This window comes from Condylura cristata, unplaced genomic scaffold (assembly GCF_000260355.1).
Source record: "Condylura cristata isolate star-nosed mole 26May11 unplaced genomic scaffold, ConCri1.0 scaffold00008, whole genome shotgun sequence".
NCBI lineage: Eukaryota > Metazoa > Chordata > Mammalia > Eulipotyphla > Talpidae > Condylura > Condylura cristata.
The window spans coordinates 2,051,140-2,073,624 of record NW_004567109.1 but is presented as its reverse complement, the minus strand read 5'-3'; the positions used below and the strand labels follow the sequence as shown (position 1 = coordinate 2,073,624).

General features: G+C 56.4%; 1 protein-coding gene across 2 annotated transcripts; it reads right to left on the bottom strand.

Annotated features, from left to right (window-relative positions):
• Positions 1–3,106: 3,106 nt before the first annotated feature.
• On the bottom strand, positions 3,107–19,125 carry CA6 (carbonic anhydrase VI). Of its 2 annotated transcripts, none has more exons than XM_012722042.1 (8): positions 19,020–19,125; positions 17,332–17,511; positions 11,726–11,874; positions 10,820–10,912; positions 9,018–9,087; positions 7,784–7,941; positions 5,383–5,516; positions 3,107–3,493 (listed from the first exon to the last, which is right to left on the bottom strand). In XM_012722042.1, the coding sequence occupies exons 1-7, from the start codon at positions 19,093–19,095 to the stop codon at positions 5,403–5,405; spliced, it is 840 nt and encodes a 279-aa protein (XP_012577496.1). In that variant the 5' UTR covers positions 19,096–19,125; the 3' UTR covers positions 3,107–3,493; positions 5,383–5,402. The 2 variants fall into 2 exon arrangements, with proteins under 2 accessions (XP_012577496.1, XP_004679364.1); XM_004679307.2 differs by having other exon boundaries at positions 3,429–3,493; positions 5,387–5,516.
• Positions 19,126–22,485: the final 3,360 nt, after the last annotated feature.

Genomic DNA, 22,485 nt, shown 5'->3' with positions numbered 1-22,485 from the left:
AAAGCACCTTCTGGCCGGGACCCATGGAAAAGGGTCAGAAATGACCAGACAAGTCTGGGAGGAAAAGAGCAAAATCAAAATCAATATAAACACCGCCATAGTCACCTCCCTACAGGCATCTCACCCACATCTGCCTTAACCAGTCCAGGGTCAGGAAACAAGCGCGGTTTCTTCATCACATGTTTGCTGCTCCATGTGGCTTCCTTAGGTCTCCTCCTTCTCCATCTGCCTTCCTTCTCTCTTCTCTCTCCTTTTTCTCTGCTCAGTTCCACCCTCCTTCTGGGTGGGTCAGGGAACCTGGAACTTCCCTTCTCCTAGGGACCACCCAGTTACACTTTCACCTCTAGGTACCTGCTGTGAAGCTGTTGCCATGAAATACCTTTCTTTCACATACAAAAATTCTTTAAAATTCTTTGACTGTCCTTGTGCTTCCTGAGGGGAACCGGGAGAATCGCTGGTTTCTGGTTTCGAACAAAAGGTTTGTAAATTCTAAAAGATAAAAAACCCTCACCTCTGCAAAGGAAAATGTTTAGCAATTCTTAAACATCACCTGGCTCCCAGCCTGCTAAAACCTCAGCACCAGGAGGTGGAATGGGCTTTGGGGGCTAGTTCCTCCTTTTTCCTGTTTTGCTCTGTTGTTTTGGGTTTGGTGCTTTTAATTTGCCGGGCCTGTGAAAATGAGCCTAACTAGGGGCAGCTGGTGCCCCCGGCTGGGGGGGCCTTCCCTGGCCCTGCCCCTGCGCCTGCCGGTGCCAGTCTTCCTCCCCCTGACCCAGGACTTCTGCCTGGCCTCCCTCCCCCCAGGTATTCCCGCCAGGCCCCCCTGTGCCTAGAGGGCTATGCCCCAGCTCTCTGCCTTGGCTGCGAGCAGAGAGGAGTCTGGAGTTGCTGGGAGTGAGCAAACCCGCAGAAGGGGAGCAGAGCCACCCCCGGGTGTGAGACTGGGGCCCCCTGAATTTGAAGCCAGACGATCCTGAGTTTCAGGTGGGTGTACAGATTGTTTTCTTGTGTTGCTAAAACCTGTTTGATCTGGATTTTCTGTCTCTGAAAACAGCCTTGGATAAAATAATTCCTTAAAGAGCAAAGCCCATGGGAGCCGGGGACTGACCCCACCCAGTGCTTCCAGAAGCACAGGGGGAGACCCCAGCCCAGGGGTGTGTCAGCCTCTTGACCTGGAACTTACTGGCAATGTGGACCCCAGCCCCAGCCCGTCCGGGCACTGCGCCCAAATTTCACCCAGGACTCTGTTGGGTTTCCCTGTTCTACACAATTGCTTTGCAGCACAGAAAATGGACGGAAATCACACAGGTCTAGGGAGTACACTTGTATCCCTGAAAGCGGCAGGGCCTGTGGGGTGCAGGGGGTTACTGCAATGTCCGGGAAGGAGATGACGGTTCGCTGACCCAGGGTTGAGGTCAGTGGCAATGGAGGCAACTCAAGAGAACTAAGAGACTTTTAGGAGCGCCTGAGGGGGCCTTCGTGAGGGAGGGAGCCATGAAGACTCTCCTGGGGGCCCCAGAGCCTTCCTTTATGAGTTTGGGGTCACAAGAAGGTGCTGGGTTTTGGGGGCTGTAGATTTAGTTTGTACACTCTGTGGCTGAGCTCGCCCAGATTCTGGGGTTGGCCCTGACCAGGGCGGGGGCCACACTTGAAGGCCACCCCGGCCAGGGCCAGTGACGCCAGGGACAGCGTCAGCCGCCCTCCAAGAGGCCTGAGGGGCTCTGAGGTTCAAAACGCAGGCGGGGAGGCACGAGGCAGGGGCCTGGGCTGAGCGGCCGCTCTGCAGTGCGGGAAGGCAGCTTCGGCCTCGTGCGTCCCGTCACCTCCGTTGAAAGACGCGCCAGGCCCACAGCGGCCACCGGGGGGCAGCACCCTCGCGCGGAAGCCGGGCGCCCGGGCCGCCGCTTTTCACAAAATGGCACCGACACCCAAGGCCCCTGGGAAAATCTCTGGGGACAGGAACAGCACTGTGAGCCCGGGGAGCAGACGACGGGCTGTTTCTGGGGTAGCTGATTTCTCAAACCCGCTATCTGAGCAGCGCCTAGACCACACTGAAAACTGACCACGGGCAGGCCGGACCCTGAGGAAGGGCCTGTCTGCAGCTCTGCGGGGGTGGCCGGGGAGAGGGGGTACAGGGGGCACCCCCGGGCCTCAACCCACCACCAGCCTGGCGGCCTTCTGCCCCGGTGCTTCCCCTCGATCACTGCCTGTCCCTGGGCCTGCAGTGCCCACCAGCCCTGCCGGCTCACCTGGGTGCCCCAAAACCCACGCCAAGCACCCTCTGCAGAGCATTCACACCGAGGGGCTCCCCCCCCCAAGGGGCGACCGGTTAGTGAGGTGTCTGTCCTGCTCTCTGGACTTGAACTCCAAGGACCAGGTGCATGTGACCCCCTGCACCCCAGAGCCCAACCCCGCACCTGGGCACAGCGGAGTGGAATAAATGCCCTGGAAGACAGCAGGTAAAAGAGCTGGGATACAAAAGCCCTGGGTTCAAACCCTGCACACTCAGAACGATACTGCAGCTTCTGGGGTTGCCGAGGTCACCCCTCAGTGGAGTCAGGTGGAAATGCTTAGGCCGCCAGAAACAAACGTGAGCAGTGAGGAGGAGTGAGCTGGCCGAGACCAGGAGGACGGCAGGCGGCAGGGATGGGGAGAAGTATGGGGCTCCCCGGGCCTGCCGCTCCTCTTAGGTACCCACCCCGCAGCCCGAGACACGGTCATCCCATCCCCCCACAAGACTAGCAAGTGGCAGTGCCAGTGCGGGAACCGGACCAGGGACAGCAGGGGCAGGCCGGTGGCCAGCCACAGTGACGCCTCAGGGGTCTCACCGCCTCTGCCCGCCCAGAATGAGCCTGCTGCCTCCACCTTTCTCTTGTTTACAGGGTAGGACCCTGCTCCCCACCCGCGGAAACCAGTGGAGGAACCCTCCGGGTCCCTGATCTGGGGTGGGGAAGCCCCTCCTTGCCTGGAGCCTGGGGGCTGCCTGGCCACAGTCTCCCACCTGCTGCCGTCCCTGGCCCTGTCTTGCGTAGGGCACAGAGGGTGATGTGAAGTCACACAACAGACAGGGAAGAAACATTGGGCATTTTAAATGACAAATTTCTAGTTGTTTTATTGCATCTACTACTAAAGGCAAGATCTGGAAGGTTTAGCATTTCGCCAGAGCGACATGCTTGATTACAGGGACTACAGCTGAGCTCCGTTTTCTGTGAGTGTCACTTCCAGTCGGGCCACTGTGTCGGATGCCTCCTTCCTCACACACCCACACCATACATCGCTTTCACAGAAAATGGCTTTCCGGATTTTAAGCAGAAAATTCCGCAGCTGAGCCGTAAGGGCGTGAGCGCCCGCTCGCGGGGGGTGGCCCGGGGCACAGCAGGCTTTACCCAAGCGGCGGCTACCAAAGCGGTGCGTTTGCTTTGCTTTGCTGTGTGTGAAGCGTAACGCTGGCACTCGTCTGCCAGCTTCATTCGCTGGGGCTCCGAATCAAGCCCTAGAATATAAAAGGACAAGTTGTTAGGAAGAGGGAGAAACACTGACGGCCCGTGGGCACAGAGGCCGGCGGCGGCCTCACCCACCCCCACGTGCTCTTAGGAACACGGTTTTGGTGCCCACGCGGGCCTGGTCCCCACCCCGCTGACGTCAAGGTCTCCAGTCCGGATGTGGGTTTATAAGCCTTTGTAATGGGCCTCGTCTCCCCAGATGGTTCCTCAAGGCGGGTTGATCTGGTTAACTTAGACGGGTGGGATGGATTGCGACTGAGATGTCACGGGCCACGGGCCACGGGCCACGGGCGGGGAGGGCGTGGCTGCAGGCGGGCGCCCAGCCAAGCCCGGGCCCCGGGCTCCCAAGGGGAAGCACCGCCAGTTCCCTGCGCAAGGCGGGAGCGAGCCTTCTTCCAGGCCACGGGACGCTGCGGTCCTGCGGGAACGGCCAGCCCCGGCAGGAAGGGCCGCAGACGTGGGCACCCCAGCATGGAGCAGTCGGCGCTAAGGGCAGCACCGAGGACCCCCGGGTGCCCGGTGAGGGCAAACTGCAGAGGCTCCCGGTGGGCAGAGCGGGAGCTGTGGCACGTGGAGGCCACGCGGGTGCCTCAGCCGAGACTGCGACGCCCCAGGGGACAGGGAGAGGGCAGCATGGCAGAGGGCCAGAGCCGGGCCAGAGCCCCCCGCAGCCGACGGGACTGCTGGGGGGGTCCCCGGGGAATGAGTTGATGTCACACATGCGACAATATGGAGAAATTCCAGTCACAGCTGGCGTCATTAGTATTAGTGTTATTAGTATTCTAGTAGTGGAGCAAATGGATACAAGGAAGACAATATCAATGAACAGGAAGGACATGTGGGGGAGCCACAAAAGGACCTGTATTGGGGCGAGGAGGCAGTAAGAATGGGGATTGGAAGTGCTGAGCAGGCGTCAAGATCAGGCAATAGAGATGAAAGATGGAATCTGTGGTATTAGCGGGTGTAAAAGTCCATTGCTGGTCCATTCTTCGGACCAGCAAGTGTCCGAAGAAGCAGACGTAAAGGCGTGAGGTCAGGGAGCGCCGCACCTTGCCGAGAAGCAAGGGAGGTGGGGGAGGGGCAGATATGTTTTCGTGCGATCACGGGGATGAGGTGAGCCAGGAACGCAGCTAGAGGCTGGCCAGGCTTGGAGGGTGCAGGGGTCTGGGCTGACCACGCTTCCAGGCCCCGGTGTCTGGGGGTGACCCCCAAGTCAGCCCCGCCTTGAGAGGTTCCGGGAGGAGGGGGGTGGGGCTCCGGCACAGGCCAGGTGAAGGCGAGTGGAGGTTACGTGGAGGGTGGGTGCGGTCGCCCTGGGCCCCGGTGCTGTGAGAGCGCCCGGCCGGCGGTCGCACCGTCGTGCTTGTCCTGCTGTCTCTGGCCGTGACAGGCAGGCGATGGGTCGGGTAGTTACCTATCCTCATTGTCGCCTCTGCCCCGCGTCCTCTAGGAAAACAAGCCTTGCCCCCTTGCCCAAGCCCTGCGCAGGCCAGGCCGCCTGAGCCTCCTGCTGGCCTGAGCCTTCCCTAGACGGCCAGAAGAGGGCGCTCCCTGGTGGCGCCACGGGTCAGGGCGCAGCTCTGCAGCCTGGCCACTGCCGCTCCAGTGCGAGTTTGATCCCCGCCCTGGAGCTGACCCACAGGGCGCGGCAGCCCTCTCCTGACCCGCCCGCTGCTCCCCTCAGCAGTGGACTTCGTCCATCTGCCTTTTCCGCTCCCCGCTCTGGCTCTGGTGAATCCTCTCACCACCCCTGCACCTCTGGCCTGTACCCCAGTTCTCTATGCACAAATAATAAATCTTTGAGAAAAAAAAAAAAGATTGCCAGAAGAGATGAGCCTGCCCAGAGAAGGAAGAAAGCAAACAACTAAGTGGAACTCACTCACTCTGATCGGGCCAATGCTAAACCCAGAAGTTGGTTTCCACCACTCTTTTATACAGGGGCTGGGTGTTGCGGTAATCGTTGTGGAGGGTCTTGTTATTGTGCCCCAGTAAGGTGTTCTCCAGCTTCAGGACCTGTGGGTGACAGGGTGTGGCATGGAGGGGAAGAGGCACTGGGTGACTTAGGAACTTCGCAGTGGAGGGCCACCCTGCTGGCCTAGGGGTTATGTCTAGCAACATCGCTGCTGCAGCACGAGTCCCATCCCCGGCCAGGGAGGGACCCCAGGGCACAGCAGACCCCTCCTGTCTCCCGCTGCTCCCCGTAGCAGTGGATTTCAGTGGATCTGCCTGTTCTGCTCCCCACTTTGTCTCTGGAGAATTTTCTCAGCCCCACACTGCTGACCTACACTCCAGTTCTTCTAAATAAATAAATACTTTTTAAAAATAAATTTGCAGTTGAACTAAAGCTTGGATTTCTGAAACCCCAATAAAGCAATGATGAGACACCTCCAATCCCGAGGAGGTTCTGGGTGCCACATGACAGCAGAATATTCGTGCATCCTTCCAACCGTCTCTTTCAATCCTTTGCTGTGAATATTTGCTCATTGCGGAGAAAGAGGTAATCAGAGGCTATCAGATGGAAGGCTCAATTTTTGTTTTTACGAAAATGTCTATCTTTTGTCTGTTGTCCTCAGACATGTTTGCTACGCATTCAGTTCTGGGCTGGCTATTTCTTGCTGTTGTTGGTGTTCTGAAAATAATTTCCCACTATTTTCTGACTGTCCTTGTCACTGTGCTGAATCAGCTCTTGTTCTGATCATGGTCCTGTTCATTCTGGCTGATTTTTTAAAAGATTTAGTCTTTGTCTTGAATGTTTTGGAACTCAAGGTGATAGGCTTAATGTGGACTTTCTTTTATTTGCGTTGGCTCATTGGGCTTCCTCACTCTGACTTGGTGTCTTTCAAAGCTTCTGGGCAAGTTCCCATCACTATCTCATCAGGCCTGCCTCTTCTCTCTCCTGCCTTCCTTCCTTTCAACTAAGACTCCTGTCAAGCCTTTCCACTATATTCTGTCTCTTTACTTACTTTTCATACATCTATCTTTCTCTGTGCTATTCCCTAGATAATTTCCTGAGCTCTGTTTTCCAGTTTTCTAATTTTTTCTTGAACTGTATCTAACATGCTATTGAACACATTCATCCGATTGTCAATTTTAGTTACTTGTTTCCATTTCTAGAATTTTGCTTGTTTATTTTTTCCAAGTTTACTTGGTCATTTTTATATTTTTTCTGCACTTTCCTAATATTTAAAACTCTTATTCCCTAACACATATGAAACATTCTTATTTTATATTAATTGTCTGTGTTTCCTCTCTATAGGTTCTATTCTGGTGATTCTCAAAGTGTCTTTTCCTTCTGTATTTTGTGATCTTTTAAAATTAAGCTTGTTTCAGGTAAATTTATTTATGAACATTTTAGCATTTTCCCATAGATGATTTACATGTGCTTCTCCTAGGCATCAGGAGGCAACATTTTTATGTGTGGGCATCTTTGATGAGAGGTCTTACCATCTTTTCTAAAGTAAGGAAATGAAGAGTTTAAGAAACATTGGCTCTTAAGACAGAACACCCCTGAGAAATGTCAGCTGTTCTTTGCAGCCTCAGTAACACTCATCCTTATTCACTTCAACAATTACCATGCACCCATACTAGGCAGGGGGACAAGAGATGACTAATACAGCTGCTTTCTTCATATGCATTTTAGCATGGTAGAAACTGAATATGAAGCTATCCATCCTTTTTTTAAATTGACCCCTCGTGACTTTTATTAAATTACTGTGTCTGTTGTGACTACCATTGACAACATGGGTTCACACCCCCACAAATGTAAGTTTTCACACTCCGCTCATCACCAAAGCACCAATGATCCTCCACTGCAGTCCACTGGGTCCCTCCCCACTTTGGTCCCACCCCCCTTTCTAGCAGTCTTAGTTCTCTGATCACATTTTAGTGTGTGTGTTTTGTTTTGATTTTGTCTGTTCCTTCATTGTGTTTCTATATCTATGGATGAAGTCATCCAGTATCTGTTTTTCTCCTTCTGACTTATTCCAAGCTACCCTTCTTGCATGAAGCCATTTATGAAGTCAGATGTTCCATCAGGACAGGGGTGTCATATTCCAATAGCCTAGAACAGTGCCTGGTGGGAGTGGCTCTTACCATGTCACTCCTCCCCTGTAGCTTGGCTCAGTCTTTTTCTGCATCAACTACAAGTCCCTCGGATTCCCAGGTGCCTCAGTTTACCCACTTGCGCAGGTGAGGCACTGCAACCCTGCACGCGGCTAACACCACAGACATCCAGGTGTTGGCAGTAGGTGAGATTTGGGTGAAGCAATGCCACGTCTTACCTGCGCTTTGGAGAGCTTGATATGATCTTCTAGCACATACCAGTTGACGTTCTCAGTGCAGGGAGGAGTGGTGAGTGACCCGTAGTATTTGTAGTAGTGTTTTGTGTCCTCAGGCAGCATGTCAAGAATGTTAATGTCTGCTAGAACTGTGCTTTGTCCTGGTCAAAGGGACCAAACATAAAGGAATGTTCAAGACCACTGGAGAACAGCTCGGACCTCACCATGTTGGAAGCTCCTGATTCAATCAGAACAACATAAAAACCTTACTGGGAAATATTTCCCTACTTCGCTGCTTTCTAGAAGAGTTCAAGAGCAAAGGAGAGAGAATCACACAGCCGCTTCTTACTGAGTAGACCTGGCTGTGTGCTCTCTCTCCTCTAAGTCTGCTTCCTCTCTGTAAAGAGGAGACAACCAACGTTCTGAGGGGAAGGTGATATGTTAATAAAGTGCAGGCTGAGTCAGCAAATAGGGAAGTCGTCATCATCATCACCATGCATTGCATATGTTTCATGATAAATGGGTGAAATTAATTAGGGATCTCATGGACTTCTAGGTAAGTGCCCGCAAAAGAAAAAAACAAAAATCCCTTGATTTGGGCTCAGTTAGATGTGGGTGGTCAGGGGCCAGACAGGCAGAGACAGGGCCGAGTCCTGAGCTCTTCTTGCCATACCCATCGGGACCACGGTCAGCCCCTGGGGAGTGTGGGGAGAGGGACGCCCATGGGGCTTCAGGACCTCCACAGCACAGCAGCCATCAGCACATCTAGATGGCTCTTGTAGTGTGACATTTTCACATCAGTGTCACTGAGCCCTGAAGTTCAGAGTGACACCATGCCAACATGGAGTTGAGTTGAAATTTTGCCTCCCTTTCCCTGAACTTTCGATATTTTCATGGCTAAAGCGGTAGAGTTTTGATATATACAAATAGGCTTGTTTAACCAAGGCCTTCACCTCTAGTAGTGTATAATCCCACTTGTAGGCTGAAGATTTATAAATGTTATTGTTAGTGGAAAGACGTAAGTAAACAACTTTCTAAAGGACTCTTGCATAAATTTAGTTTCATGACTATAAATTTAAGTGAGTCAAGAACCAGATCATGGTGAAGCTACCAAGGAAAACTGTACAGTGGCTTCTCAAAAAATTAATTACCGTATCTTTACTCGGGACATACGCCCCAGAGAATTGAAAGCACAGACTGGTAGGTATTTGGGCAAAACCACTGCTACCTCACTCACCTGGGTACCTAATGTCACTCAGGTGTTTAATGAAGTCGCTGTAATAGGTGTTTTCAGTATAGTCTTGGATCTGTAGGAGAAACACAGAGAAGTCAGCCTAAATGGGGGAGCCCCCCCCCCAGGAACTGCCTCTGCACATCCAACTGTTTAGTGTCCTGCTTGACCGAGCAGAGCTTCAAGGACCAAGACAGCTCACCAGCTGTGCTGGGGGGGTGATCTGGATGTTCTTTGCCCCCAAACACCGAACTCACCATCTCTTCCAGGGGAACAAGAGCTGCTAGGACCTTCCTCAGGGAAGGGCCAGAAGTCATTGTTCACACAGCCTCGGGTGCTGAGGGGCAGTGCCAGTCAGACTCTTCGTGAGGGAGAGAGTTTGGCTCACCAGTTGGCCCGAGTGAAGTTTTCATTTTGTTTATAATCCACTCACTTTTCCGTGTCTCTCAGTTGAGATTTATAATCTTCATATTTATATTTAGGTAATTGTCACCATCTTTTCCTCTAACACTTTGAACGTACTTTCTGTCAATCCTTTGACTGTGGATGTTGTAGTTCTAAAGTACAATCTGAGTCCACTCAGAGTCCGTTTCTGTTGATTGCTCTCCTGCATGCCCAATGGCTCACCACATTTTCCTACTTTTTTGCATACCCAACTTTTTTGTTGAAAACTGGACATTTTCGATAAAATGAAGTAGCAAATCTGGCTTCTGATTTCTTAAATGGACCTGGGTTGTTCCGTTTTGTGTGCCTGTTCGGTCTCAATCTGTAGGGTATACTCACGTATGTGCATGTAATGTCTCTGCTCCAATCTTAAATCCTTTTTGCCCTGGATTTCTAGGCACCATCAAGGACCGGCATAGCTCTGATCCGTCAGTGACTGGCAGACTTGGCTCTCCAGCCCTCGGTGCTCGGGATTCGCGCCCTCTGTGGTGGCCTCTGTGAGGGCAGCGAAGCACAGCCAGCACTGAACCAGCTCTGAGTCTGCCTCTACTTGCACTTCCCCGCTTTGGGGAAGTTTCCACAGATCTCCCAGGGCTCTCCGGGGCCAGGTCTCCCTGTCTCATCCCCGTGTCCCCTGCCCCCTGCCCTAGCCGGCCCTGCAACGGCACTTCCCGGGCTGCCAAGTTTCCCTCTTTTTTTTCTGTCTTTTTTGCTGTTTGCTACGCTTCTAAGAGCCTCGCGGCATGGGTGTTCAATTTGCACCACAAATCAGTCAGTCCCCCACCCTGGGAAATAAAGCGACTGGTTTTCCTGTCCGGATAAAACTATCTTCTGTCACGCTAGAGGCTGGGGCATGAAACTGCCTCCATCAAGAAGCCCAGACTCCCTCTGCTCTTACTCGAAAGTCTGCAATGCCGTGTGGAGCCTTCTGGAGGGAGCTTTGGAAATTTTATCCAACTTAATACTTGTTTGGAGAAGACTGGAGTTGGTGATTGCTTCTTACCACCCCGTGATAAGGCCCACCCTCCAGACTTTCGTAGAAAAACAGAGGTGTTTTTTGTTTTTGGAGTGTCTGTTGCTTGCTGGGTGGGTGGCAAGCTGCCCTTGCCCGCAGGCCGGCTCACCCCAGTCCACCCTTCTCTGATCCCAGTGCTCTGTCAGCTTGTCCACGTTGCCCGAGGTCTTCAGGGTTGATAACAGAAGGAACACAGCGGCTGTGAGCAGGGCTGAATGAAGGGTCCATCTTTCCCCCAGTCAGGGTTTCCAAGAACTGTGAGCTCAGGGGCAGGAAGAAGACCCCACACCCACCCAGAACACCTGCTTGGACAGCAATCTAGAAAGTCAAACGTGTGTTCTTGACCCACCTCGACGAGTGCGGCCACCACAGCCAACCCGTCCTGGGCACTCTGGGCTACAGCGAAGCTGCCGTACTTAGCATTGTAATGAACGATGTGGATCTGTGGGGCAAGAGAAGACATGTCAAGGGAGTTCACGCAGATGTGGACTCCAGCATTGCAGGTTCTCAGAACAGGAGGCAAGACATGCTCCATCCAAGGCCCCAGACTCTCCTACCCAGCCAACTCCAACCTCCCTTCCCCTCCACTGGGGTACAAGACTATCAAGGCCAGACACTCCAAAAACAAACAATTATGAACCAGGGAGCTCCTGCCAGGGAGGGGAACAGAGAGGGAGCAGAAGGAGGGAGGCATGGGGGCGCCGTGGTGATGATGGGAGCGGAGGGAGGAAGCAAACGTTGTCATAAAATGAACAATGATGTAAATCGATATATTTTAAAATTGATTGTCTTTTCTAAATGGAAATTAAAGCATTAATCAACTAAAAAAAAAAAAAAGTCACTCTCCAAGACCAGAAAGAGCGTGAGTGGGGTTCTGGGCATTTCCCTGACCGCACCCCCACCCCACCCCCACAGAGTCGAGGAATCCTGGGAGGCCAGGGGGTCCCTCCTGAGTGGGCACAAGCCCCGGCCCCAGAGACCACCGTACACCTGCGCGCAGCCTCAGGTCAGATCTAAGCAAGAGAAGGGACCCAGAAAACCAAACACAGAAACGGGCTTGTGCACACTTTGGGTCAGCCTGTGTGTTCAGGGGGCCCCCTTGAACCCCTAAGATCAATGACTAGCTTGGAAGGGATGGAAAATAAAGTCAGCCTCGGGTGTGGCTCAGCTGCCGCCACTGTGCCATCCTCATGGCTGTTTTGATACGAGACGAGGGGTTTGGAGGAAACAGGCCCACTCGGGCTCCCCAAGTTACCTCGGCCACGTAGCGCATCCCGTTGATGGTGTGCTCGGAGCCGCTGAGCTCCTTGGATGCGCCACCCCAGTGCAGGTGCATCTGCTGGGCGAAGTAGCGGGTGCCGTCGGGCGCGATGAAGTGCATGGACTGCGGCAGCGTGATCTGCACTGGGGGGTCGGGGGACAGGTGAGACGCGGCGGGCACCTGCCGGCCAGCCCCTCCCTGGGCGCCTGCTTCCTGCGACAAGTTGTCCCTTAGGCTGGCCCGAAATGCCGCGAACAGGGCCGCCGTCGGGGTGGAGGGGACTGGCCCCCGCAGAGGGGACCCGCCCTGAGTAGAGTGGGCTGAGCCAGCGCCCCGCCCAGGAGGCTCAGCCCTCCGCCTGACCGGAGCCGACAGACAGCGCCACCAAGCGGCGTGTTCCACGGTTCCAGGAGGCTCAGCCCTCCGCCTGACCGGAGCCGACAGACAGCGCCACCAAGCGGCGTGTTCCACGGTTGCCCTGAAAAGCTGTGATCAGTGGGTGCGAAAGCAGAATCCAGGGCCTCCCAGGCGGCTCAAAAGTTGAGTCTCAGCACGTGAGGCTATGGCAGCACGAGCTTGCTCCCCACCAGGGAGTGGCCCGCAGGGCGCAGCAGACCTCTCCTGTCTCCCCGCTGCTCCCCTCAGCAGTGTACTTCATCCATCTGCCTGTTCTGCTCCCCACTCTGTCTCTGGGGAATCCTCTCACCCCCCACCTCTGGCCTGCACCCTAGCTCTTGTGTGCATAAATAAATCTTTTTTTTTTAAAGATGTATTTATTTGTGCATACAGAACTGGGTTACAGGCCAGAGATGCAGGGGCGGTGAGAGGCTTCACCAGAGACAGAGCGGGGAGCAGAACAGGCAGATCCACTGAAACCCACTGCTGAGGGGAGCAGCGAGCAGGTCAGGAGAGGTCTGCCGTGCCCTGTGGGTCACCTCCGGGGTGGGGATCGAACTCATGCTGAAGTGGATTTAGCTTCTCAGTGCTGCACTTTAGCCCGCTGCACCACCAGGGAGGGCCCAATAAATCTTTATCAAAAAAAAAAAAACAATCCCACTCTCCACCTCTGGCCAATTTGGGGACTTGCCCTCAGTGTAGGAGAAGGAAGTGGGGTCTCTCAGGACTATTCTGATGCCTTTCGCTATTGTTTGTGAGGCCAGGCTGAGGTCGCTGCCTTCATCATGATGTGGCTGAGATTCGACCCCGTGGAGCTTTCTAGAAGTAGCCCAGTCAGCCACGCTGCTCTGTGGAGGAGCATCCCTGCAGGATGCTCTTGTTTGGACCAAGAACTGGGTGTGGACGGACATCACCATTCCCAGCTCCATTCGCCTTCAGAGACAAGTGACCTAGTTCTGCCACCAGTCGTGAGCTCACAGCCTCTCGGTGCGGGGCGTAACTGGCTGTGATTATCAATGGCCGCGTTAAAATGTCAGGCTCTTGCCCGTAGGGAAATGGATCCCTCCCAGCAGCCCCTGCCCTGGAGACAGCCAGCAGGGGAGTCGCGTGGTCAGACAAGTGTTCGCTTCACTGGCTCGGGCGAGAAACCTGTCTCCCTTTAGAGTGAGCCAGTCAAGAGAGACCTGAGCGTGACATCTGACAGACAAAGAAGCATCTGTGACAATGAAAAGTCTCAGCCTCGTCCCTCGCAGCACTGTCTGAAACGTGGGCAGGACCTGCGGGGGACAGGTGCTTCGTGCTTAGCGCCTAAACATCGCTTCTCACCTGAAAAAAACTGAAGAGGCTTCAAGAGGAAGGCGTGCAAGGGTGTGCTGTGCCGAGAGGACCCAGCACCAGCCCAGAACAGTCTAAATGAACAGTTAGCACACGTGAGCAATAGCAGACATCCTGACAAGACTGCTCCCCGAATCTACTTCCTGCAGATGGGATGTCTCCGTGCTCGACAGATGTTGACAGCACCACGCGAGCCAGACTGGAAATGGCAGCAACCCTGGGCGTGCCTCTGAGCCCAGGGATGCCAGGTGATATTTGGAAGGTGATGCCAAGATCAGCTTAGTGAGCCTTCCAGATTCCAAGTTGATTTAGACGCCAGAAGGGGTTTGAAACAAATTTAACCAAGTTCTTATCAGCCCAGAAAAATCACCCGACTGGAGCATCTTCTGCACCCAAGAAACAACAAAGGATCACGATTATAAAATTTGGACCTCCCTGGTGGCCTAGGGGCTGAGTCTCAGCACTATCACCACAGAGACCTTAGTCCCATCTCCCCAGGGAGTGGCGCACAGGGTGCAGCCGACCTCTCCTGTCTCCCCGCTGCTCCCCTCAGCAGTGGGTTTCAGGGGATCTGCCTGCTCTGCCCCCCACTCTGTTCTGGTAAATCCTCTCACCCCCATACCTCTGGCCTGCACCCCAGTTCTTGTACGCATAAATAATTTTTTTTAAGTTGTTGAAGGATGTTGGGGCCTTTACTACCCCATGTCAAGATTTACTTCAAAGCTGCAGTAACCCAGGCGGCAGAGTGGTCTAGGTGGGAGAAGGCACAGTGCAGCCATGGAACAGAACAGGGAGCCCAGAAACAGACCCCCACAAACAGACACGCTGATCTTTGACAAAGGAGAGCGAGTGAGACAATGGAATCTCTTCAACAGGGAAAACTGGACGTCAGGAGGAGGGTGAATCTCAACACAGACTTCACCATGACGAACTGAGAACAGATCAAAGAATGCAAAGCTATAAAATCCCAATCAGATGACAGAGGAGAAAACCTGGGTGACCTTGGGTATGGTGATGCTATTTCAGGCACAACATCAAGGTCACACAATCCATGAAAGAAAGAGTCGAGAGGCTAGGCTTCATTACAGTTAAAAACTCCTGCAGGATGGAGTATAATGGACCAGGCAAGAAAATAACAAGAATAATGAACAACCGTATACCAGAGACATTTTGCGGGGTGGAGTGGGGAATGGGATCAAAAACGGGGGGGGGGGGGGAAGTGCACGGGATTTTGGTGAGGGCACATGGGTGACTTGGTGATGGGAAACCCGCGGGGATGACAATTGAGATGAAAAAAAAATGTACAAAATGATGTAAAAATAAACTGTTATTAAAAAAAAACAAACTGCAGAAGACATTATCAAGAAATCAGAAAGCAAGTCACAGGCTGGGGGGAAATATTTGGAAAAGACACCTGATAAAGCACTGTCTCCAGAATACACAGTGAACTGCTGATACTCAACGATCAGGAAACGACCCAATGAAGAAGTGGGCCAAGGCCTTTAAACAGACACTTCATCACACAACAGGAGCGAGCGGGCCCTCCCAGGCCACTGGTGTTAAAGACTCAGCACTGTGACCACTGGGAGCCCCCGCAGCTTGAGTGCGACCCCCGGCCAGGGAGGGACCCCCAGGGCGCAGCAGGCCCTCCTGCCTCCCCGCTGCTCCCCTCAGCAGTGGGTTTCAGTGGATCTGCCTGTTCTGCTCCCCGCTCTGTCTCTGGGGAATCCTCTCACCCCCATGCCTCTGGCCTGTACCCCAGTTCTTGTGTGCATAAATAACACCATGCCTTTGGGGAACTGGGAACTAGAACCCCACTGAGGTGCCGCTACACTTATGTTGCGATGAGCAGAACCAGCCCAGCAACAGCGCTGAATGCCGACGTGGGGTGCCAAGGGCTGCCGCCGTCTCCAGCCGCGCTCCTTGGCGCCACGCGTAGGTCTGTGCACGTCTCGCCAGACCCCACTCACGGGGTGCCCAGCAGCCTCCTCGCTGTTGCCTGAACCTAGAACCCGCCAAGGCGCCCTTCAGGAGTTACGAGGGTGAATAAACTGGCCCCTCCAGACAGCGGGTGGTATCCGTGTTGAAAAGAAATGAGCTGTCAAGTCATGAAGACACAGCGGAACCGTAAGTGGAGGTTACTAGGTGAAAGGAGCCAATCTGAAAAGGAAACAGAGCTGAGTCCAGGAGTGTGACATTCGGAAAAGTCACCTTTGGCTGCAGAGAAAAGCGATGGTTGGGGGGGGCAGGAGTGGACAGGAACAGGCCGCGCATCAAGGGCTTAGGGCAGCAGAGTGACGATGCCACGCCCGGAACTGTGGCCACAGGCCTGGCGCCTCCGTCCTACCCCCAGGACACGCGGCCGCAGCGGCCGTCACGCGCAGACATGGGCTCATCCTTCATGTACGAAAACGTCCCTTGCTGATGGGTGACCTGATCGCGGGGATGGGGCTAGCCGGGGGCAGGGGTGCAGGGGGGTCTCTGGACTTGCGCTCGGCTGCGTTCTGGCCCTGAAGCTGTTCTGCAAGTGAAGCCTATTAAAACACACAGGCTCCAAGCCATTAAAAGAATCCTTCAAAATAGACATTAGCAGATGTTTAATTCTATCAGGTGACTTTGTTGGTGAACTTTGTGTGCAGCCAATTTCCAGTAGACTTAGAAGGGAGTAGACTGGGGGTTCTGTTTCCCAGGGGTTGAGCTGCGACCGTGTTCGGGGCGTGCTGAGAGGGTGTCGCCAGGACAGAGATTAGCTAAATGCTCTCGAAAGGTCAAGTATGGAAACCAAGTGTTTTGCATCCAAAAACCTTAAGTCACGGCAGTGCATTCTAGCACTGGGTGGGGGGGGGGACCCCAAAGGCCGGCCGCCAGGCTCCAGAGAGGCCAGCCACACCCCAGGACGGGTGCCCTGCTGACCAGGAGAGACAGCACAGCCCGGAGTGCCCGGCTCTGCCTCAGGCCACCCTCAGGCTCCTCAGCGCAGAGCCCTGGTGGTGTCCGGGGCCCCACGCAGGCTGGCCCTGCCCTCAGCTGCTGCCCTTGGCCCTCTGACATGAGGGCCTCTGCCCGGGGAGCAAAGACAGGGCTGAAGCTCCAGCCTGCTCGGAGCTTCAAGGTGACTTTGGGCAGCGGTGCTTGACGTGAAAGATGAAATGAGGCTTTTGTGAGCTGGGAGGCAGAAGCCGTGCCAGGCACAGAGCTCAGCCCCCACACCTCACCCCGTCCTGCGCCAAGGGCGGCCAAGTCCTGAGCGCCAGGCACCTGCGAGAGGGGAGCGCTGGCCCTGAGGCCGCGGGCGGGAGCCAAGGGGCCGGGGCAGTGGGGGGCTCACCCAGGCATCGGGGTGTGGGCCTCCAGTGCCACTGGGACTCCCCACCTGAGCTATCCCCGCCTCCGCAGGGCCCGGCTTTCTGCCGAGAGAGCGCCCCGCCCGTGTAACCTGGGTTGTCACAGACGCTGAGGAGGTGAACGCCCATGTGGACAGGCAGACCCTGTGCGGGCCCAAGGACTTTGCAGTGTCCAGTGCAGGCTTCTAAGGGGGCTCCAAAGACCCAGTTCTCCCCGCCTGACCCTCTTTCTAGGAGGGGACAAAAAGCAGCAGCTTCTTTTCACCCTGTGGGAAACAGCACCCTGGCGGGCGCTTTGAGCTAATGAGACCCCCAGAGATGGAGGCGGGGGCAGAGCGCCCGCCGCTGGGCCGGCCCGGGCCTCAGGGCATGGCCACTGCCCATGGACCTGAGTCCACGAGCTCGGGGAGAGGCCAGCTGGGGTGAAGACAGGCTCAGGGAAAGGCCGGGGGTCGCCTGGCCCCAGACTGCCCTCGGGGCCCCGCCGCCGCCCCCCCGCTGCCCAGCCCCGCGGACTCGCCCTACCTGTGTGGCCGTTGTTGGTCATGGGGAACGCGCCCTCCTGGTCCCCGTAGCCGTGCAGGATCAGGGGCCTCAGGTGGGGGTTGTAGCGCGCCTTCTTCTTCTGCAGGTTGACGGGCGACTGCCTGTGCCCCCCGCAGGCGGGGTACTTGCTGGCCCAGTGCTCTTCATCCAGCTCCCCCTCTGAGACGGCAGAGTCAGAGGGCCGCCCGCAGGCCCCAGCCTGCAGCCAGCAGAGCTCCGGGCCAGGGTGGCCGGGAGGGCTGGACTCAAGCTCAGCCCCAGAGCCAGGGGCGCTGACTTGGGCCCGCCCCGCCTCCCGCGGGGGGCTGCTGCTGCCTCTCAGACCCTGGGGGCCCTCTCCCCACCACCGCTGACGGCACGTGGTACTTCCCGGCCCCCCGCAGGCTCAGGCCCCCGCTTGTCTTCACTCCGGAGCTCTTTTAGGATAAGCTCGGTGAAGACCCTGGTTCCCACACCCCCAGTGCAAGGGGGTTCCAGTCTGCAGGTGACCTCGAGTGATTAAAAAATGTCAACGTCTGTTTGCTTTTTTAAGGTGGGGGCGAGAGAGATGACAGCGTCGTTGCTGGGGTGACTCGGCTCCAAACAGCCCCAGGCAGCTGAGCGCCCCACTGCCAGGCCTAGATGGTCTCCAGGGATATGTCTGTTTCGGGGCCCCTCACAGCTCCTGGGCTTTGCCATCAGCAGAAAGTTCTCTGCCTTTCTCTTCACTATTTAAAATGCAAACCCATTGTTAAACAAGGTGCCCTAAAGGCAAGAAATCAAGGCTCCCTCCTGGACCAAAAGGCAGTGTGGGGCGTCTCTCAGGTGAAAGCGTCTGCTGCTGCCGCTGCCCCCCAAGTTCTGTGGGCTCCGCTGGCTTTGCAGAGGCCAGGACCTGGGGTGCCGACCCTGGGTGACAGGGGTTCTTTCTCCCTCCTGTCCTCCCCAGGACCAAGGGGCCAGAGGAGGGAGCCCAGGGCCCCGTGGGCTGGCAGAGGAGGCGATCAGAGCAGGTCACCCGCCTGCTGCAGTGGTCACTGTCTGGCTCCCCACCATGTCCTCGGTTCTGCTACACTTGACTGAACGGGATGCCAGAGAGCGGGCTCCACACCCAGGGACCTGCTGGCTCTCAGGACTGTCTGGGGGTCCCCTCTGTCTGACAAGAGGGGTACAGGCGTCCTCTTCCTAAACACGGAAGGGGAGCTTTGTGATAGGGAATTCAGTCTCCCTATCTTTGGCGGAAATGTGGGCCAGAACCCAAGCTAAATACGGGGGTTCAATTTTGCATGTCAAAAGTGGGGTTTGGGCAAGCCACAGCCAAAGTGGGGGTGGGGCAGGTGGCTGAGGTTCTGGGTTCTGGCAGCCTAGACACTCTGGGTCAACTTCTGAAAATGCAGGGGGAGAGCACGGCGGACCCCGCCTGCCAGGAAGCAGCAGGCCATCGACCATTGCTCCCACAGACCAAGGAAGCAAGTGGCTTTGCCACCAGAGGCCGAGGGGGCGGGGTGCTCAGCCCTGAAAGCAAAATCTACCTGGGACTTGGGTCTGGGGACCCCTTTTCCTAAAGCAAGGTGTAATTGGCACATTGTCTGCACAGAGACCTTGAGCCCACAGAGAGCAGAACCCTGCGCAGGGGCGCGCCCTTCCCCTCGGAAGGTGGCGGGGCGACGTCGGCCCCGGGGCCTCACCTGAGTAGGTCCAGTCAGCGTGCTGGGCCTGGACCCCCAGCAGGAACAGAGACAGCAGGGGCACCAGAGTCTTCATCGTGCCGCTGCGCCGGAATCAGAACCGCCTCAGAACGTTTGTCTTTTAAAAGCTCAGACGCTGTAAATAACAATTGATCAAACCTGACTGACTGATCCCCTGCACCTCAGCAATGACAGCTCCCCACAAAGGCCCTTCTGACTCGGCCCGCCTGGCCAGGCTCCGGGCAGGCGCCCCAGCCCTCCAGCGTCACTACCACGTCCAGCGAGCGTGTCCACGCACCGTGTCCACACTTGGGAACACTCACACTGCAGCCTTTGTGGCGAGTGACCAGGGAGGAGCAGAGGCAGTGGCCCTGCCCCAGACCGCGCCACTCCTGAGCCCTGCTCGTGTGAGAGGGGCGGTGTGAGCTGGCGAGGGTCAGACCCCGCTGGGCATGTCCTGCCTGTCTCTGCGGTGGACACCGGCCCCTGCGGGCTGCCCCTGCCAGGGGAATGGGGAACGGGCCTGGCCCTGGGTGGGCAGGGAGGGAGAGTCCTTCCTGGACACCCTTGTGTTCTTCTCACCCTAGGCCCGTTGACCCCGAGCCCCAGCTTTTGGGCCACACCCTGTGGGCCCACATACACAGTGGACGTTCCCCCGGGATGATCCATCTGGACAGCTGCAGCCGCTGGGCCACACCCAAACCAATCACATGTCAGATGTGCGGGTTACCTAATCCTTCTGTGTCCACTTGGATAAACAATCCCTGAAATTAGCTGAGGGACAAATTTTGCGCCTATACCTGCTGACAGGTCGGTATTGCCCGCGCCCTTCAGGGAGGGCACGGGCAGAGGGCGGGAGGCATCGCCGGCCGGAGTCCAGGGCTGCCCTGAGCCAGAGAGCCACGTTCACCCCCATCCGGGGAGGCTGGCAGGGCACAGGGGTCACGAGCTCAGCCTGGCGCGGAGCGGGGCTCCCGGGCCAGGTGACAGGGCTCAGCTCGCTGCTCTGCCTCTTATTCATGGTGACCTTGGCCAAGGGACACAACCAGTCGTGCCTCCGTTTCCCCGTTTACGGACAGCGCCGGCCTCCTGCAGACCCAGCGGCTAAAGCACCTGGCTCAGAGCAGGACGGGCCCGTGGCCTCGCGGTCTGCTCAGACCTCCGGGGAAGGGAGGAGGAATGGCCCCCTAGTTAGTGGGGGAGCTAGAGCACAAGTGAGGGACCCCTTCGCCCAGGCCTTTCTGCCTTGTCAGCAATGAGCAGGCTGCTGGCTGGTCTTCGCTGGAGGAACCCAGGTGGCCATCCAGAGGCAGCCTTGCCGACCAGCAGACCTAGCTCTGGGGCAGCAAGGCTGGACCCCGACCTGTACACGGCCAGGGCTGGACAGCCCCTGGCAGGAACACACAGACGGAGCCGCTGGGCCTGCCTGGGGACAAGGGGCCGAGTAGGGGGCTGCAGGTGGAGCCGGGCAGCTGGGGTCAGCGTCGGTGGGCACAGCTGGAGCCAGGGCATCAGGAGGGCCTGAGCCTCAGAGAGGACAGAGGTGCTCGGAGCGAGAGGAGGCAGGAGTAGGGGCTCAGAGGAGGGGCCTCACTGGGCGGGGCGTGTCCTGCTCCCGCTGGCTCTCAGCCCCACTTCCCACAGGGTCCCCTCCTTTGGGTGGCACTGGGGGGCCCAGGGAGCCCCACAGCATCCCTGCAGGGAGTGCACGCGTCCGGTTAGCTGCCCCACCCCGGCATGCCATGGCCACCGCGTCATCCCCAGGCGGCCGGGCAGCTCCTCGGGGGTTTCAGGTCCCGAGAGGGCCAGGCTGTCTCTGCACAGTGGGTGCTGAGGACAGGTGGCCCGTGAGCCAGCAAGTCGATGAAGCGATCAGACGGGCCAAGAGCCAGAAGCTCACGTGGTCCCGTTGCAGAGGGAGAGACCCTCACGGCCACCGGTGGGCCCTTCTGAGCCCCCACTAGCCACTGTCTCCTCCACCTGAGGCCGCTCATCCACGGCAAACACGGGTTTCCTCCTCGCCCGGGACGCCCACTGCTTCCTTCCTTCAGTTTCACGCATCGCTTGACCCTGAACCCGCTCGGCATCTCCAGCTCCGTGCGGCTGTGGTCTTGCTCTAAATGTCTGTTTGCCTGGGCCGCAGGCCGCGCGGCTGCCTGAGATGACAAGGATGCCATTTCCATTGCAAGCCAATGTCACGAAGGAGAAAGGAGCCTTTGTTCGTGGGTATCATCCCAGCTCCAGGACTGAGGCCCCTGAGGCCGAGGAAAAGAAGACAGCAGGGAGGGGGTGACCTGCCCAGGCGAACAGGAAAGTGTGACCTGCCCAGGTAAACAGGGAAGGATCAGAAACCCAGTTGGGCTGGTGGGATGACCAGCCAAGGTAAACAAAGAAGTCCTATCAGTTCAGGTGAGCAGGGAGGAGTAATGAGCACAGGTAAGAGGAGGCAACATCGACCCAGGTGAGCCAACACTCAGGTTTGCCGGGGCGGAGAAGAGTGACTCTCGCGGCACAAGGACACGACTTCGGGCTCTGGAAGCACACACAGGCATTGTTCGGCGTCAGGTGTTCCCGCCCCGGGGCTGTGCAGGACTGCTGCGAGCGCATGAGCTGCCCCCACACATCCACACACACCCGCTGAAGGCTCGATTCTACATAAACTCCAAGATGTTTGGTCCATTTGATTAAAACTCGTAAGACGTAGCACACTCTCGCCTGTTTTCTTGGGCAGTTTAATCTGCGTGGAATGAGACTTGTGCACGACCGAGGGCCAGCATGTGAGAATCAGCTGTGCCCCTGTTTCGTGAAGGGTCCGCGCCACTGAGCCTGGGACTCTGTGACTGTTGTCCCTGCATGCAACAACCCCCACGGTGCACCTTTCTCTCTGTCGGAGACGGGGGAGATGCAGAACTGCCCTATGGAACCCTGAAAGCCAGTATATTCAAGGATAAATCTTCCTCTGTGATGGACGCAGAGCTCATGAGTGATACCCCAGTTACGGACACCCCAAGGCCAGGGCACGCCCTGTTGAAACAGCGGTGAGGCTGGTGCTGATTCCGGGCCCAAAAGCCCCGGCTTTGTGAGGAGTGCGCCCTCGGAGGGTGGGCTGCAAGGGGACCAGGAGGCCCTGGGGCCGGGCCGGGCAGGCCTGCAGCACGGCGCCCTTTCCTGTGAGCACGGGCTGCCCGGGGCCCCGGGGCTGCTGCTGGGCTGCCCTCATTGCCGGCTTCCTCTTGGTCATTTTGGATCTGTTTTGCCAGAAAGCAAGTGGGTACACGTCTTAGAATTACGTGCACAAGGAGAATGAACAGGACCGACCCAAGAGCCCGTGGCCTTGAGAAACCAAACCGCGCCAGCTCTGAAACGTCTTTTCTGTTGTTCACACAGAGATTTCTGTTTCCTTTCAGTTATGTCGATGGAAGCGAAGCATGAACATAAGTAAGTCTTCATGGTCGATAACCTCGTG